The sequence below is a fragment of the Mycteria americana genome, chromosome 18 (assembly GCF_035582795.1).
Source record: "Mycteria americana isolate JAX WOST 10 ecotype Jacksonville Zoo and Gardens chromosome 18, USCA_MyAme_1.0, whole genome shotgun sequence".
NCBI classification, from domain to species: Eukaryota; Metazoa; Chordata; class Aves; order Ciconiiformes; family Ciconiidae; genus Mycteria; species Mycteria americana.
The window spans coordinates 3,525,273-3,541,367 of NC_134382.1; the positions used below are offsets into that span (position 1 = coordinate 3,525,273).

General features: G+C 52.1%; 1 protein-coding gene across 1 annotated transcript; it reads left to right on the forward strand.

The window, feature by feature from the left end:
- Positions 1-4,740: 4,740 nt before the first annotated feature.
- LOC142418446 (protein-arginine deiminase type-1-like) lies at positions 4,741-15,698 on the forward strand. The gene is made up of 16 exons (XM_075520280.1): positions 4,741-4,832; positions 6,702-6,876; positions 7,356-7,425; positions 8,772-8,833; positions 9,561-9,678; positions 9,796-9,921; positions 10,548-10,723; positions 10,810-10,913; positions 11,232-11,355; positions 12,180-12,287; positions 12,374-12,525; positions 14,019-14,163; positions 14,469-14,562; positions 14,658-14,737; positions 15,201-15,326; positions 15,432-15,698. Exons 1-16 carry the CDS (start codon positions 4,741-4,743, stop codon positions 15,663-15,665), a joined length of 1,986 nt encoding a protein of 661 aa, XP_075376395.1. The 3' UTR covers positions 15,666-15,698.
- The last annotated feature ends 397 nt before the right edge of the window (positions 15,699-16,095 follow it).

Sequence of the window (16,095 nt, forward strand, 5' to 3'; positions counted from 1 at the left end):
TGTTTTATACATCTATATGCAAATATATTTATAACCCCTATGGTCCAGCTGGCGTGATGGTGCTGGTATGGGTAAAAGCCCCTGGCGCTTGCCAGGCAGATGGAAACCTGTGGACCCTTAGGAGCAAGTGTTACCCTCTAGCAAATATAGGATTGAAAGCCTGGTGGCTTTGAGGATTTTTGGGTGGCTCTGGGGTTTTTTTGGGTGGCCCTGGCTGCCCAGGGGGCTGGCAGAGCCCATTTTCCCACCACTGCACAGGTCCCTGTCTTTGAGGGATTGGCATGGAAGGAGGATGGGGCCTTTGCAAGCTTCCTGGGGTTTTTGGAAACCAAGTTTGGTCTTTGCAAACCATGCAGGGTCTTTGCAAGCCTTCTGGGGTCTCTCAAATCTTCTCGGAGTCTTTGCAAGCTTCCTGGAGACTCTGAAAAACTTTGGGGTTCTTTGCAAGCCATGCAGGGTCCTTGTAAGCTTCCTGGGTTCTTTGCAAGCCATGCAGGGTCCTTGTAAGCTTCCTGGGTTCTTTGCAAGCCATGCAGGGTCCTTGTAAGCTTCCTGGGTTCTTTGCAAGCCTTAGAGGTCTTTCAAAGCTTCTTGGGGCCTTTGCAAGTCTCTGGAGGTCTTCATGGACCTGCAGCTATGCTGGCAGTGAGGAAAATACTAAATCCTTCTTGCAGAGGCTTTGGCAAAGCACCCACCCGTTGCAATATCTCATTTGGGGAGGAAGGAGAGGGGCAATTGCACTGGGGAGAGGTGGCTGAGGCACCCTCTCCGTATCTGCGTCCAGTGCTGGGGACAAGTGTGAGGACCCGTCTGTCACCGTTGCAGCGAAAGCCTGGGTGATTCCCCCCACGAGTTGCTAAATAAACCTTGGTTTATGCTGCAAGAATGGGATTTTTCAGGAGGCAAAAGTGCTATTCATGATGCAGGCTCTGCTCTGTGCTATCAGGTGGAAGATCAGACATGGTAAACCATCACAGGACGCGTATATAGATATGCATGTATACAGACATGTAGATGTCTGGAGGCTCGTGATTTCATTGCTATAGTCAGTCTGGTCAGAGGAGTTCTCTGGTTTTTTTAAAAATCAGATCTGCTGGATTAGGAGCTGCTCTGCATAAACTTCCCCGCTGCTGATGGATCTCTGCCTGCCCTAATTTCGAGGACCTGGGAACAGATCCCAGCGCTGGAGCTTGCAAACAACCTCGGCGAGCTGATTCCTGAGGGTTTTCACGTGCGCATCGCCCAGCATCTCCTCCCCGAGGAGGACCGAGCCGGTGCGTACAAGGGGGTTTTAAGCTCCATGGGTGCTTGGTGAGGGGTTTCGGGGTGGTTTTGCGGCTCTCTTCCTGCAGGCATGTGCCTTATTGCGAAGAGTAGGAGGGAAATGTTCCCCTCACGGAGTCCTTTCAAGCTGACCTTTCGCGTTTAGGAGGTGCAAACAGGTGCCCGTCCCAATCGAGCCACGAGGCGCTGCCCGTTCCTGCCCATTCCTGCCTGCACTGGCTTTATTTTGGAAGAGGTAGGCAGCTTCGAGGAGGCGAAACCAACCCACCGGCAAGGATGAAGGAGCTTGGGTGAAGCTGAGCCCACTCGTGGCTTTATTGCTCTCCTGGGGGAGGCATCCAGCACCCCCAGCGAGGGAGATATTTATAGGGCAGCAAATTTAATGCAAAGCTGGGGGAGAGTGTGGGCAGGGTGAGCGTGGGGTGCGTGCGTGGCTCCAGCCCCAGAGGAAAAAGCAGTTTTATGGTGTGCTTTGCTCTTGGATTGCCAGGTACGAAGTCTTCCAGCAGGCAGACACCTTTATTTTGGGGAGAAGAAAGGATGGAGGGGGATTCTTGATGCCTTCTCGCCTAGGAGAAGGGGGTTGCAAAGCCAGCTCTGACAAGTGCTGTTTTGTAAAGCCAGTAAAACCTCTCTCAGGTTTTACTGGCTTTAAAAGCATTTTTTTACGGGACCAAACCATTTTCCTGCCCTTCTTCCCTGGCTTCCAAGCGGGACGGGTAAGGCAGGTCCCTGGGAGGAGACTTGGTGCCCGCCTGGGATGCTCCTGCCATGTTGTTACAGCTATGCACCTAAAGAAAATAAACCCTCATGCAATGCCGAGCGGGACTTGATAACTGGCTCGATGCCTTGCCTTCTTGCAAGTAATTAGGCTGGCATGGCTCTTAAAAGTTCCTGCCTGCAACTACGCACGCAGAGTAATAAATAAGGTGTAATTATTGGCTTAGAGAGATTATCAAACTTTCCTTGACAGGGTGGTGGTGCAGGATGGGTGAGAAGAAACGTCCCGAGGGAGTCTGGGCTATTAGTGGGTTTCCTGGGGAAGCACTGAGGAGTTGGGTCTTGCTCCATCATGGCTCGAAACAGGCTGAAATTGGGGAAAAAGATGAAGTGAGCCCCAAAAAACAAGGCTGACCAAGCTCACTCAATCTGATGGAGAGGCGGGATCCCATCCGTGGTGTACCAGGGATCTTAATAGCAACTTCTTGGGAGAAGGTGTTATTAGGAAGAAACACTCAGCTCTGAATGGGCTAGATGACTTAAAATTGTCATTCTCCCTGTGCACGGGCATGTCGGTGCTAATAGCAGGTGGAGGAGGAAGAAGAGGTGAGTGTAGGTACCACCCAATGAAGACGAGGTGTTTTGGGCTTGAGCGAGCATCCACAGTGACCGTGGCGGCTCGAAATGTGCCGTGACTAAACTTGCTGAAAAAAAAAAACCCCAAACCCAAAATGAAGATGAGGTTTCAGCACCGTGTCTCCATCCTTTCTGGATAGGTGTGATCCTGCGTGGGTTTGGAGAAGCACGTGCTCTCAAACCCTCTGCTGAAGCCCTCGCGCTTGCTGGGAGCCTGAAACCACCATCCTCCACCTCCCTCCAGATTACAGACTGTACCAACCTGACCCTGTGGGGATTAAGGTGTGTTCCCTGTCCGGCACAGGGCTCAAACCAGCCAAGCAGGATGTGATGCTAAAATCACAGCAGGCGGCAAGCTCAGCACCGTGCCCAGTCCAAACCAGTGTGACCAGCAGCCACGAGTGGGAAATCCAACTTGCAGCTCTCTTTGGTAGAGATGCTGCCGTGGCCAAGACTCTTCCTCGGAGGATGCAATGAGCTCCTCACCCCCTGTGCCAGCTCTGCTTCGCCCCAGCTCGAAGGGCTTTAGGGGTGCGTGAAGGCTTGTGCTCCCCCAGGAAGGCTTGAGAACCAACAAAATTCACATCTGTGAACATCAGGAGTTTGGCTCATTCTGGGTTTCGGGAAACAGGATTTTATCTAAAATCTCAAGCAAGGTGAGGTCCTGGAGAGCCTGGAAATGCTGCTAGCGTTCCCCACTCGAGCATCCTGGCTGCCCCGGCAGGCTCCCACGATCTTATTAAAGCCGTGTTCGCGTACGAGACACGGTGCTGTTGTTTTTTTTTTTTTCTGCTGCAATTAAAGTCGGAAGCAGCCCTTTAATGTAGACTGGCTGGGAGATGTTTAAAGCAGCTGGTTTGATCTTGCAGGGGAAGGTTGCTGCTCCTCTGGCTGAGGACGTGCAGCTCGGTGCAGCGGTGGGGACCAGTCCTTCTAGCTCCGCCGAGCTTGCTTTGACCTTTTTGGCTTGCAAGGGGTCCTGCCGCTCGGAAAGCTGGGCTCCAGCCTCCAAACTTCTCCTGGCTCCAGCCCTCTCCTGCCCATTGCATCGCTAACGTGACCACATCGCCCCATGCCCCCTTTGCTATGAGGCCGAACCTTGCGGCAACGGGGCTGTCGATGCGCTCTCCATCCCCGTGCTGCCTTTTTCCTCCACCTTAGCTGCCGTCTCCATCCCCAAGCATGGCGGAGACCTCCTGCCCAGGATCAGCAGGATTAATCTCACCCAGTTTCCCTCTTCGCAGGCAGGTAAAGCCTCCTGGGATGGCCCGGATAGAGCTGGCTCTCTCCGGTAGATGACATCTTCCAGCAATAGGAATGTTTCCCGTGGGAGCTTTGCTGCATGCCCAAAACCCCCAATTCCTCTGGAACGCAAGGTCCAAGCAAAACACCGAGAACTTTTAATTTCCACTGAAAGCCTCTTGTTGTTTTGTTGTTGTTTGTGTTTTTTCCCCTTCCCTGCCTGCCAAATAACCAGTTTTCCCTGCACCCATTTCTGCCCGTTGCACTCCTTGGGAGTTGTTATGATGGGAAGGACCGACCTGAACAAACATTTCCTCTTGTTAGGCTTTATTCGGGCATTGCCCTAATGGGGTAGCCGGGGCCATGAGTCACCTGTGGAGAGGCTAGATGAAAAATTTGGGTCGTTTTAAAGAAAATGCTTTATTTTAATGATACTGTGTATTGTAATAACCCTAAACAACCACGTTGCACAAGAGGAGGAGTTGAAATGTTTAATGCATTAAGCTTTGGAGTCCTTATATGGAGCTATAAGGGAATAAAAGGTTGAGAATAAGCCCCAAAAGAGCTTGCTGCCGAGCATCCTGCGGCAGGGCTGGGTGTCACCCACCCTGTCCTGCCCCGTGTCCCCTCCCCGGAGCCGCCCGTCCCCTCCAGGGGCTGCCTTATCGCCTCCATCTCCCCGAGCGGGGCGGCAGCTTGCTGGGTGGTGGAGGTGGAGACGGCAGGGTCCCCTGGCTAAACCCCGTCATTGACGGAAGGAGGAGTTAAATTCCCCTGCCTTTTAATCCAGTTGTGCTGGTTTACCTACAAAGCCAGGCAGCAGCTTCCTTCGCATGCGGCCGCTGTCCCCGGCACATCATGCCCCAACGACACGTCGTGCAGATGTCCACCAGCCACGCCAGCTATGGCGTCTGCGTGTTGGGTACTGAGGTCTTCCTCGATATGCGCCGGTAAGGCTTGGGATTGGGGTATCCCCATCGTTTTCCATAGGGCTGATGGGGTTTGGGGGAGCCCAATGTGTTTTTGCTCTTCATTTGGAGGAGAAATGGGTGCTAGGGGGAAAGTCAGACCTCATTTTGAGCCCACATCAGGAGTTCATCCATGGATTTGACAAGCTTTTTTGGTGCATGGGGGACACGTCCCACTGCGTCTGTTTTAGGGGATGACGTCCCATGGGGAGCTGCACCCCAGGGAGGGATGTTGGCTCTGGCAAACGCAAGGCGTCGAAGTGTAGCCGAGCCATGACGATTTGCAGGCAAAGCCCATGCACACCCCGGCTGAGCGGGATCTATTTCTGGCTGTGAAAACATTAGGCAAGAGCAATTCAAGATGAGCAACTTGGCTGGAGCTAAAATGGGGGAAAGAATAAAATGTGTGGCTCAGGCAGAAAAAATCCACCAGCGGGTTTGCAGGGGTGATTGCACAAAAAGAGATTTTTCCAGCATTAAATATGGCGGTTGCTTTATTGGCCAGATACGAGGCTGGATTTACCCTGCTGTTACATTGTCATTATTTAATAAATCACATTTATAATGATAGATACTACAGGACAAGCCAGTCGGCATTGCATCCGGGGCAATTATTGGGGTTGTGTGTTGGAGCTGGGCCAGGACATGCCATCGTCCCCCAAAAGAGCTTCAGATTGAGCTTTAGCTGCCCTAAAAAAGTATTGTTTTATCTCTCAGCCAGATGGGAATGTATAAAACCAATTATTTGCAATTTTTTTTTCCTGGATTTGGACTCAAAGCAAGCTCAGTCCCATTTAAACATGGAGCCCGAGCCACAAAATGGGCTGATTTGGCTCCTCAGTAGCAAATTTGAGCTTTGGTCCAAAAAAGCGGATGGCAGATGATCTTTCAACTAAAAAGATGGGATCATTTTCTTCCCAGAGAGCACTGGCTGGGGGGAACTCGGTGATTGATTTGACTGTGGTTTGGGCTGTTTTGGGGCAGAAAATGAGAGCATGGTGGGAATCCAGTGGTGACACTGAGGTGTGAGGGCTGTAAAATCAGGGCAAATAGACCCAAATTTGAGAAGTCATGGTGCACAACAGCATGCAGGTGGATTTACAACGTTGCGCAATGTTAAATATGAGGGGTGACAAGAGAGATGATGCTTTAATCTCCCTTTATAAGCTGCTGCAGGCACCAGGGATGCCATGCCAAGAGCAACACTGGGAATAAATCTCTTCTGCGTGGTTTTTTTTGTTGTTGTTCTCGCTGTTAAAATTTACCACCCTGTCCCTTTCTGCGTGCGGACGGGGAGGCTGGCTCCCGACGGCAGACAGGTCAGAGCACTCGTGCTCCTGGGATGGAGGTGCCGGGGCTGTAATGAGCAGGTAGGCAGCACTTCAAAGGAGAGGGATGTCATGCAGGTGGGGTGCGAGTTCTCCACGCTTGGATTCAGGTTCCGCTCCAGTTTGGGCATCTCTTGGGTCAGGGTATGGTCCCACGATAACCATCTCCCTGGATGGTTGACATCAAAAATTGTCCTGGCTCTCTGTTGGGGTTTTGTCATGGGATGCTGAAATTTTGGGTGTTGTGGAGGGAGGTTGGATGCCCAAACTTCAGTGATTTGCAATCTAGGCTTAACCACGGACAGACGTGCAGAAGCTCCAGTGGGAGCTCTGCTTGCTTAACACCGCCACAGAGATAATACATATAAAATTCAGATGATGCATTTCATCACCCAGAGATGGTTTCTGAGTCCTTTCCACCCAATTAAGGCTGGATTTTAATTCCAGGTTCAAGTATTTGGCTCCACAGAGGAGAACAGGAGGGACAACTTGGTCTGTAACCCAATGCTGCTTTCTGTTTCAGATCTATCCCCAAAGGTGCCACGTCATTTGAAGTCCATGCCACCTCCACGGTTATGGTCCACGTCATCCACAGCCCCATGACAAAACCCATGATTAACTCCAGATGGCCCCTAGATCCCGATATAGAGGTTGTAGTGACCATTGATGTCACCAGCAGGACCGTCAATGACAATAAGGTTAGTTTCTTTTTATGCACCAAAATGGGAAGAATAAGTCAAATTTTCCAGGAAAGAAGGGAGGATTATGGGCAGGCTTGAGCATTTCTAGGTAGTGCTGACAGTGGGCTCATTTTTATGGAGAAACCTCAACTTAAACTTTAAAAGAATTGTGTAATTATTGTGTATGAAAAACAAAACTAAGAAGGAGAAGATCACATTTTGTGCCCTAAACATGAGATAGTGGTGGTTGCAAAAGGTGATGTCAGAAACTCCATGCCAGGCAGCAAAAATACTCCAACCGTAGCTTTTTCTGTGCCTGTTTTTGCGCTGAAGTAGGCAGAAATGGTTCTGTTGAACTATGATTAATGGAGAACGGCTTGGATGAACCCTCCAAGAGCTTGTTGTATAACGTTGGTTGGTCAACCCAATGAGTGGAAAGACCTACTCAGCATGACGGGACATGGGTCTTGGGTCATGGTTTGGTGATGTCTTTGCAGGTTAAGATTTCATACTATGGACAGGAAGGCAATGAGCTTTCGGTGGCTTGGTTGTATCTCACCTGCGTAGGTAAGTATTACAACAACGCTTGTTCAAACCCGGCCAACCCTTTCTGATGCCAAGATCTAGTTGGGTTCATGGGACGGGAGTTAAGTGGGGGGCGCGGGCTGCCCATCTGCAATGTGCAATGAAGGTTTGGGTGTTGACTGATGCTGACAAGCAAGAGGGAAATAATTAAAATGTTATTATGCTGCCTTATATGGTGCAAAAAAGACACAGGCTGGGCCGCGTCCCCACCCAACACACACACCAAACATCCTCCTCCACTTGCCAAGACCATTGCGTTGGCGGAAGAGGATCCAAAGGAGACCATCTCACCCAACTTTGGCCCACATCCCCCTCCTCAACCTCCGTTGCAGCTAGTGGAGAGGAATAGGCACCAAAGTGTAGTTGTCTGACCTATTTTAGAAGTTTAGGATGAGATGAATCATTCCCTTGAAATGCCTATTTTCCTCTGCTGACTACAAAGGGAGTCTAGACAACCAGTCTGGATGCAGAGCCTTCCACTTGGATGGATTAATTACCCTAAATTTGGGATTTTCTAAAGCATTCACATGACAGTCAGACCTGTGTCCTTAAGTCATGCATATGCCTCCCAAAATTGCACCTGAAGAGGCTGATGGTTTCCCACGTCCCATGACTGATGGGCTCCACTGGAGCCATCTGGGGCCACCGCTGTCCGCAGGGCTTTTGCCTTACAAATGCTCTTTGCTTGCTTAGATTTAGAGCTTCATTTCCAGCTTCTCCATGTCCTCCTCTCTGCATCAAGGAGAAGGACAATCTCTGCTTCAGTGCCTGTGTTTTCCACACACCATATATCCGATTCGGAGGAGTTTCTGTATTAAGATAGGCTTGATACAGATTTAGGTAGGGTTTGGATGAGGTTGCTGGTAAACCTCTGCTTTATGGCAGCAGAAGCAGAGATTTGGGCCAAGAAGAGCTCTGTAAGGGAAAGTCCTTCTCAAACGTTACATCAAGCCTAGTAATTATTTAGGTGTCCACTCACCCATGGTGAAAACACTTTCATGCCTCCACCGTGTTTCGGCTTCATGAAAAATGCTACAGTCAATATGAAATTGGTGAAAACACAAAATATGCCATGAAGTGGCTACGTCCCTGCTGGGGGAACCAAGACAGGAGAAGATAGCTGGAGGCTGAAGGGGGAAAGCCATGAAAAAGCCATCGAGTTGGCTTTTCTACTGGCATTTTGTTGGAGACGTCGGGTCTGGAGCAGCTTTGGGGCGTGAAGGTGGAGTTGGTGTTGGATGACTCGTGGCTAGTGCCAAGAATGAACCCAAAATGCCACCGAGAGCTCATTCCCCTGCCAGTGGCTTCCTTCTCTCTTGATGTTTCAGAGGTATCCCTGGACGTGGACTTGAACCGTAATGGCAGAGTGAAGAGCAAAGGGAAGGACAAGGTAATGAGAAGCTTTGCTGTAGGCAACGTATGGAGGGTTAACGCAGGGTGTACCCGTTTGCAGTCTCTTCCCCGAAAATCTCCAGGAGGGAGAGGGACTTGGGTGGTGTCGCTGGTGTCTGAATTAGGGCAAATAACCTCGCAAATTCTCAACCTACTAATTGAGGAGGAAAAGACTTTATTTTCTTATTCCGTGCCAGAATCTCCTACCTCTCCAGTCCAGCCCCGAGGATCACGTAGGAGAAAACACTCTGCTTTTTTTTCCTTTTCTTTTTTTTTTTTTTTTGTTTTTGGACTTGAAACATGCCACTAAATGAGTCAGCTGCAAGTTCAGCAAACAGCAAGGGATTTACCTCTTTGGCAAGAAATCTGCATATGCCCAAGCACCCGGGTAATTAGCTGCAGCTCAATCGGCAGCACAAATTGTACATCGAGGTGAGATGCATTTCTAGAAATGGCGTAGTGTTGTCCAGATGAGGCCTGGCAGATACTCTCTGGCTTGTTAGAAGATGAGATCTGTTTGAAATAGTCTTTGCTGGCCCTCCTAGAAGCTGAGGTTAGGAAATTCAGTGGCTTGAAAGCACCTCTGCTGTCTCCCCACTAGCCTTGACTGCATGTTGTGGAATGTCCTTCGAGCGTGGTCATGGTTGTGGGGTTTTCCCCCATCCGGGAGGAGGCTGGGATGGGAGAAATCTTTCTCCCATCCCCTTTGGGTGCTTTTCCTCCAGGCCAAGTGGACGTGGGGTCCGGATGGGCAAGGTGCTGTGCTGCTGGTCAACTGCGACCGGGACAGCCCCGGTGCAGGGGGGACGGACAGCGGTCAGGTGGACATACGGACCACTGCAGGTAGGGTATCATTCGCAGCGTGAGGGGACCCAAAAGGTCTCACCGGGGTGTTTCCCACTTGCAACCCCTCCATCTCCTCTCTCCATGTCCCCTCTCTCCATCTTTCCCCCCCCGCAGACCTTCAGGACATGTCCGTCATGCTGCTGCGGACTCAAGGTCCCAGCGCTATCTTTGCTGAGTACAAGGTGGTCCTGCACATCCCCGAGTCGGAAGCGGATAAAGTGCGGGTGTTCCATGCTATCCGTGAGTATTTCTTCCTTCCTTCCCAGATATCTGTGCATGACCCCAAGATGGGCAAACCCTAATTTTTTTGTTCACCATGGCCAAGGGCTGGGCACCTCCGATTGCTGGAAACACTCATTTATCCCCAAAGTTCCTCTGCTGTTGTAGAAGATGGCATTCTATGGAAAAAATCAAGGGAAAAAGGATTAAAAAAGGCTTTTCTCACCGGGGTTGCTGCAACTTTGACATTCCCACGGGGCGGATAACCCCCACGTGGCTCCCGGCACCTTTTTGGTGCGGGCGATGACCCAACCGCCAAAGCAGCCCATCTCGTCGGGCAGCGCGTTTTGCCTTTGAACACCCTGGCAGCTGGATCCTCAGCAGCTCCCTGCCAAAAATCAGGTCAGGGAACCCAAGTATATCATTAGATGCTTAACTCGAGCCATGCACCCTGAAAGGGTTGGACCTGAGGGTATAGAGTCCTCTTTGTACAAGGAAGATCAAGTGTGTTCCCCAGAGAAGAGGAGGCACACCCACTCCTCTGTAAACCACGCTGGCATCAGCCACCTCCTTGCTGGTGCCTCCTTCCAGCCCGGTGGACAGGTTGGTCACCCTGTCTTGGGTTGGGTATTTCGGTGTTTCTTCAGGGAGTGACTCACACCCACACTACAAACCCGTGTTGGGGCCGGACAAGCTCTCCTACATGCTGGACCATGTCGGTGGTGGAGAAAATACCTTCTACGTTGAAGGGTTAGCTTTCCCCGATGTGGGTTTCTCCGGGTTGGTTTCCTTCAGCGCCAGCTTGCTGGAGGTCCCCCATAAGGTATGTGTGGTTTGTCCTCTCCCCTGCAAAATCTCCCCAATGGTGGGGTTTTCAACCGCTGCTCCCCGGCATTTCGCCCCTCGCAGAATTCGCCAGGCACCCCGATTTTCACGGATACGGTGGTTTTCCGCGTGGCACCCTGGATAATGACGCCCAACACCCAGCAGCCTATGGAGGTTTTTGTCTGCAGGTAGGAGGGAAGTCACCCCATTGCTCTCCTACCTTGGGGGACTCTCCAAGGAGGCTCTTTTGACCCTTCCTTGCTGCTATAGGGTGAGCCAGGCTTTATGCATTCTATACAGGAGGCAATATTTGCGTAGGGAGCCTGCTGGCACTGCTGCACTCATTGCAACCCCAAGGAGAAAGGCTGGAGGACCCTCTCCAGGGTCAACCTCATGCAGGACTGCTACCCAGCACGTTTAGGAATGAGGAATGGGCTGCATGGTGGGGGCTGGGGGGGCTTCTCGTGATCCCCCCTTGCAGCGTTTGCTCCTTCCTCTCTCTCCAGCATCCAGCAGGGCTCAGACTCCAACAAAGTCTTTCTGGAAGGGCTCCAGGTCCTGCTGAAGAAAGCCAACTGCAAGCTGACCATCTGCTCGGAGGTGGAAACCCGCAGTGACCGCTGGATCCAGGTCATCAATCGATGCTTATAATATGCGGCTCTTCTGGTCCCTTACAGGCTCCTGGGGCACGTAGGGTGTCACCCCCGTCGCTGGCATCCCTGGGAGGGATCGGCTGCGTTGCTCAGGGAAGCCCCTGGGTGCTAAGAGGTGAACCAGGCAACCGTGAACTAAAGCACAGGGAAATGCTGCTGCTGGTGGCAACCAGCACAGACAGGGACGTTGCCCAGGGACCCAGCGGGCGCATTGCATTGCAAGAGCGATCCCGTGGGGCATTGCAAGAGGGATCCCGTGGGGCATTGCAAGAGGGATCCCGTGGGGCATTGCAAGAGGTACCCTGTTTCAAAAGGGGACCCCAGGGCACATTGCAAGAGGGGCCCCATTGCAAGAGGGACCGCGTAGGGCATTGCAAGGGGGTCTCCACTGCAAAAGGGACGGCGTGGGGCATTGCAAGAGGGACCCCATTGCAAAAGAGACCCTACAGGACATTGCAAGAGGGTCCCCACAGTGTATCCCCAGGAGGACACGGTGTATACCGGCTGGATGTGCCGTGTGCTTCCCACAGCGTGCCCAAGCCCTGCCGTCCCCGCCCCGCTTCCCTGCCCGTTGTGGCCACGTGCTGCTTCCCCGGAGGTGACCGGTGCCAGGCGCGGCGGTGCCAGCTGGGGTGTCACCCCCCCGGGAGGGCAAGGCAGCCGCCTCCCTCGGGCTTAAGGGCAGCGGCCGGGCTTTGCCAGGTTTGCCCCATTTCCTGCTCCACCCTCACCGCACACCTTGCCGAGATAGCTATCACCCCACCAGGAGCCTTCATCCTCCTCCTCTTCTTCCCACAATAGGATGAGCTGGAGTTCGGCTATGTGGAAGCGCCGCACAAGACCTTCCCTGTCGTCTTCGACTCGCCCAGGAACAGAGGCTTGAAGGATTTTGCTTTTAAAAAGATCCTGGTGCGTCGTTGCATTGCCAACCCCCCTTTTCTTCCCCCAAAATCCCCTGCCTGCGGGGTCCCCCTCACCGGTCCCCTCTTCCCCAGGGCCCCGATTTTGGCTACGTGACCCGTGAGCCCCCCGGGAGAAACATCTGCAGCCTCGACTCCTTCGGCAACCTGGATGTCAGCCCACCCGTGACGGTGCGGGGCAAGGAATATCCCCTGGGCCGGATCCTGATCGGCAGCCCCTTGCCTTGGTGAGATGCGGGGGGCTTGAACCCTCCCTCCGGGACACAGGGAAGCTCTGAAAACCCTTGTATGAGAAAGGGCTGCACTCTTCGGAGCAGAAATTTGGGGCTGGTTCCCATCAAAATGGGAATCTGGGGCCAGTTCCCATCAAATCCCAGATTTAACGTGCAAACCGCATCGTTATTCCTTCGTCCCTTACAAAATCCTGCCATCGCTCCGATTTTTACCCCTTCCCAAACTGCTTTTGCTCTGATCCTACAGCGCTGTAAGCATCCGGGCTTATTTTTTTTTCCCCCTATTAAAAGGAAAAGCAGGGAAATCCAGGAAAGGGTAAAATCCTGAATAACTGGAAGCTGTTTTGCTCTGGGCAGGCAGTGCTAGGCAGCCCCACGGGAACAACAGCGCCCTGCAAAATCCTCCACAAAGGAGGTTCTTTTCCTGGAAAAATAACAACGGGGACGAATCTGGCTGGGGTTTGATCCGGGATGACAAACGGGATGCTCCAACGCCAGCCTCGCTGCAAGCCGGGGGGCTTGCTTCGGTTACGGCGGCGGGTAACTGGCATTTTCCCAGCCTCGCCGGGACCGTAATTATCCCATATTACGAGAAGTTTAATTAATGTTTTCCCAGCCTGCTGCTGTCTGTCGAAGAAAACTTCACCCCCACGCAAAGCGCTGTGGAAGGAGCTATTTAAGATTCACAGGGATGGGGGAAATTAAACCCAAAGGTGCCTGAGCAGAACAGGGGATGTAATGCACAGATGCCTACAGATATATACAGCCTATATATATATGAAATTTATAATATAGATATACTGATATGTAATATAGGCATATATTATATAATATAGATATATTAATATATAAAATAGGTGTCTATTATATATAATATAGAGTTATTAATATATAAAATAGGTGTATATTATACATAATATAGGTATATTAATATATAAAATAGGTATATATTACATATAATATAGATATATTAATATATAACATAGGTAATAATATTATACATAATATAAATATATTAATATATTCCCTGCTCTTGCAGGGGGGTTGGACTAGATGACCTGTAAAGGTCCCTTCCAATCCAAAGCATTCTGTGATTCTAATATATAATATAGATATATTAATATGTAATATATTTGTATATATTAATATACTATATATGAGTATATATTGTAGGTATATTCATATATCTTGTAGATATGTCTTGTAATATATCTTGTAGGTATATTAATATATCTTGTAGATGTCTTAGATCTCGTAGATATATCTTGTAGATCTATTAATACAGGATATATTTGTACACAGTAATTTATATAGCATAGATACATATTGCTCAGACTATTTCCAGCCTCTTCCTGGTGTTTCCCGTTAAAATGGGACGTGCGGATGCCTCTTCCCCCCTTGGCATGGCGGTCGGGGGAAGGAGGGGGGCGAGTCTTGCGGAGGGCTGTGACGGCTGCCTGCTTTCTCCTCCTGCCTCTGCTCCCCAGGGCCTCCGGCCGGCGGATGTCCAAGGTGGTCAGGGATTTTCTTTACGCCCAGAAAGTGCAGGCGCCGGTGGAGATTTACTCGGAGTGGCTGAGCGTGGGCCACGTGGATGAATTCCTCACCTTCGTCCCCACTTACGACAGGAAGGTACCGGTTCCTGGAGCCATCTCCGCTCCTGCACGGGGCATCTTCTGCAAATGCAAAAAAAAAAGCCCTTTTTGCAGTGGCGCATCCTCCCCGCGGGGGCTGGGTGACGCACCTTCTTTTGGGGTGGCTTCCTGGAAACCGGCGAGTCCCTGGGTGGCATCCCGTGCACCCTGCGATGGTGGCATCCCGTGCACCCTGCAACACCTGGGGCTGGGTTTGGGGTCCGCGTGGTGTCTCTCGGCAGGATGGTGGGATAAAATATCCCACCAACGGCAAAGCGTGAACTCCTGGCCTCTCTCCCGCAGGGTTTCCGGCTCCTCTTGGCCAGCCCCAACGCCTGCTACAAGCTCTTCAAGGAGAAGCAGAGGCAGGGCCACGGTGAAGCCACACAGTTCATCGGTAAGGGAGCGGGTGAGGACATCCCTGTAGCATGGTGGGGACCACGGGCATCGCTTACCGGTGTCCCTTACCGCTCTGCTCCGGTCCCCACGCAGGGCTGAAGGGCGCTGAGAGGAAAAGCATCGACGAGATCCTGGCGGATGAGTCGCTGAGGAATGACAACAAGCACGTGCAGGTGGGTCTTTGCACCCATGGATTTGGGCGGATTTGCTCTCCTCGCTTGCGCATCGCTGCCGGGTGATTTCTGGGTGCGGGGAGCATTTTTAAACATCCTGGGGAAGAGCAAGAAACTGCGGCATGAGTTGCACCGTGCAGCGTGAAAGCAGACGGGCGAGAAGAGCAGCCATGAAGGAGGCAGGCACCTTTGGGTGCTGGGTCACCCCAGCCCATTGTCCCCCTGGGAGATGACTGCAGGGGCGTCAAAACCGAAGGAAAGAGGTTGCTTGGTTTGGGGATGGGTTCAGGAGGTTGCTCAGAGGGATGGGATGGGATGGGATGGGATGGGATGGGATGGGATGGGATGCAACGGAGCAGGCGAGGAGCTGGGCAGGATGCAACAGGGCACACAGGGGTCCGTGCATGGGGTCTGGGGGGCCGGGATGGCCTGGGGTGCAATTCCAGGTCCCTCCTCTCTGCAGAGCTGCATCGACTGGAACCGCGACCTCCTGAAGCAGGAGCTGGGCCTGAGCGAGCAGGACATCATCGACATCCCCCAGCTCTTCATCCTGAAGGGCTCCCGCGCGGATGCCCTCTTCCCGGACATGGTGAGACCTCCGGCACCTCCTGCCCTCCCACCTCTCTTTTCCCATCCACACCTGATGCAAACACACCTTTTGGGTGGAAAACACTGATTTTTGCTCCGGCTGCAGGTGAACATGCTGGTGCTGGGCAGGCACCTGGGCATCCCCAAGCCCTTCGGACCGCTGGTGGGTGGGCAGTGCTGCCTGGAGGAGCGGGTGCGGGCGCTGCTGGAGCCCCTGGGCCTCACCTGCACCTTCATCGACGACTACTTCTCCTACCACGTCCTCTCCGGCGACGTCCACTGCGGCACCAACGTCCGCCGTAAGCCCTTCGCCTTCAAATGGTGGCACATGGTGCCCTGAAGCACGCGGGGACGGGCCTGGGTCCTGCAACTGGAGGATGAATCAGAAGATGCATCAAAATAAAGGGTTTTCCCAATAAAGCTGCATTAACACTGAGGGCGCAGCTCTTCCCCATCTCCTGTCCTTTCTTCCTCGGCTGTTGGGTTGAAAATGTTGTTTGAAACCTTTTTTTTTTTTTATTTTTAAGCACGTGGCTTTGTTATGGGAAGGGTGGGTTTATGGGATGGGGACAACTGCGGTGGGTGGAGGACGGACTCCGTGTCTCCGCGTCTTCGGGAGCGTGGCGCGTGCAAGTCAGCAGGCGAGGAGGCTGCTCTGGGGGTTTGAGGCCCCATCCCACTGCTAAAGGGTCTTATAGTCCCTCATCCCAGGTTTGTAGCTAATAATCCCCCCCAAATTCCCTATATCAGCCAAAAAACCACCTCCCACG

What these genes read in the sequence shown, in the direction of transcription:
- LOC142418446 (XM_075520280.1), top strand. Translation starts at nt 4,741, where the DNA reads ATGCCCCAACGACACGTCGTGCAGATGTCCACCAGCCACGCCAGCTAT. An exon ending in TCCCCACTTACGACAGGAAG is followed by an intron (nt 14,164 to 14,468) that starts GTACCGGTTCCT and finishes TCTCTCCCGCAG; the next exon opens with GGTTTCCGGCTCCTCTTGGC. An exon ending in ATGACAACAAGCACGTGCAG is followed by an intron (nt 14,738 to 15,200) that starts GTGGGTCTTTGC and finishes TCCTCTCTGCAG; the next exon opens with AGCTGCATCGACTGGAACCG.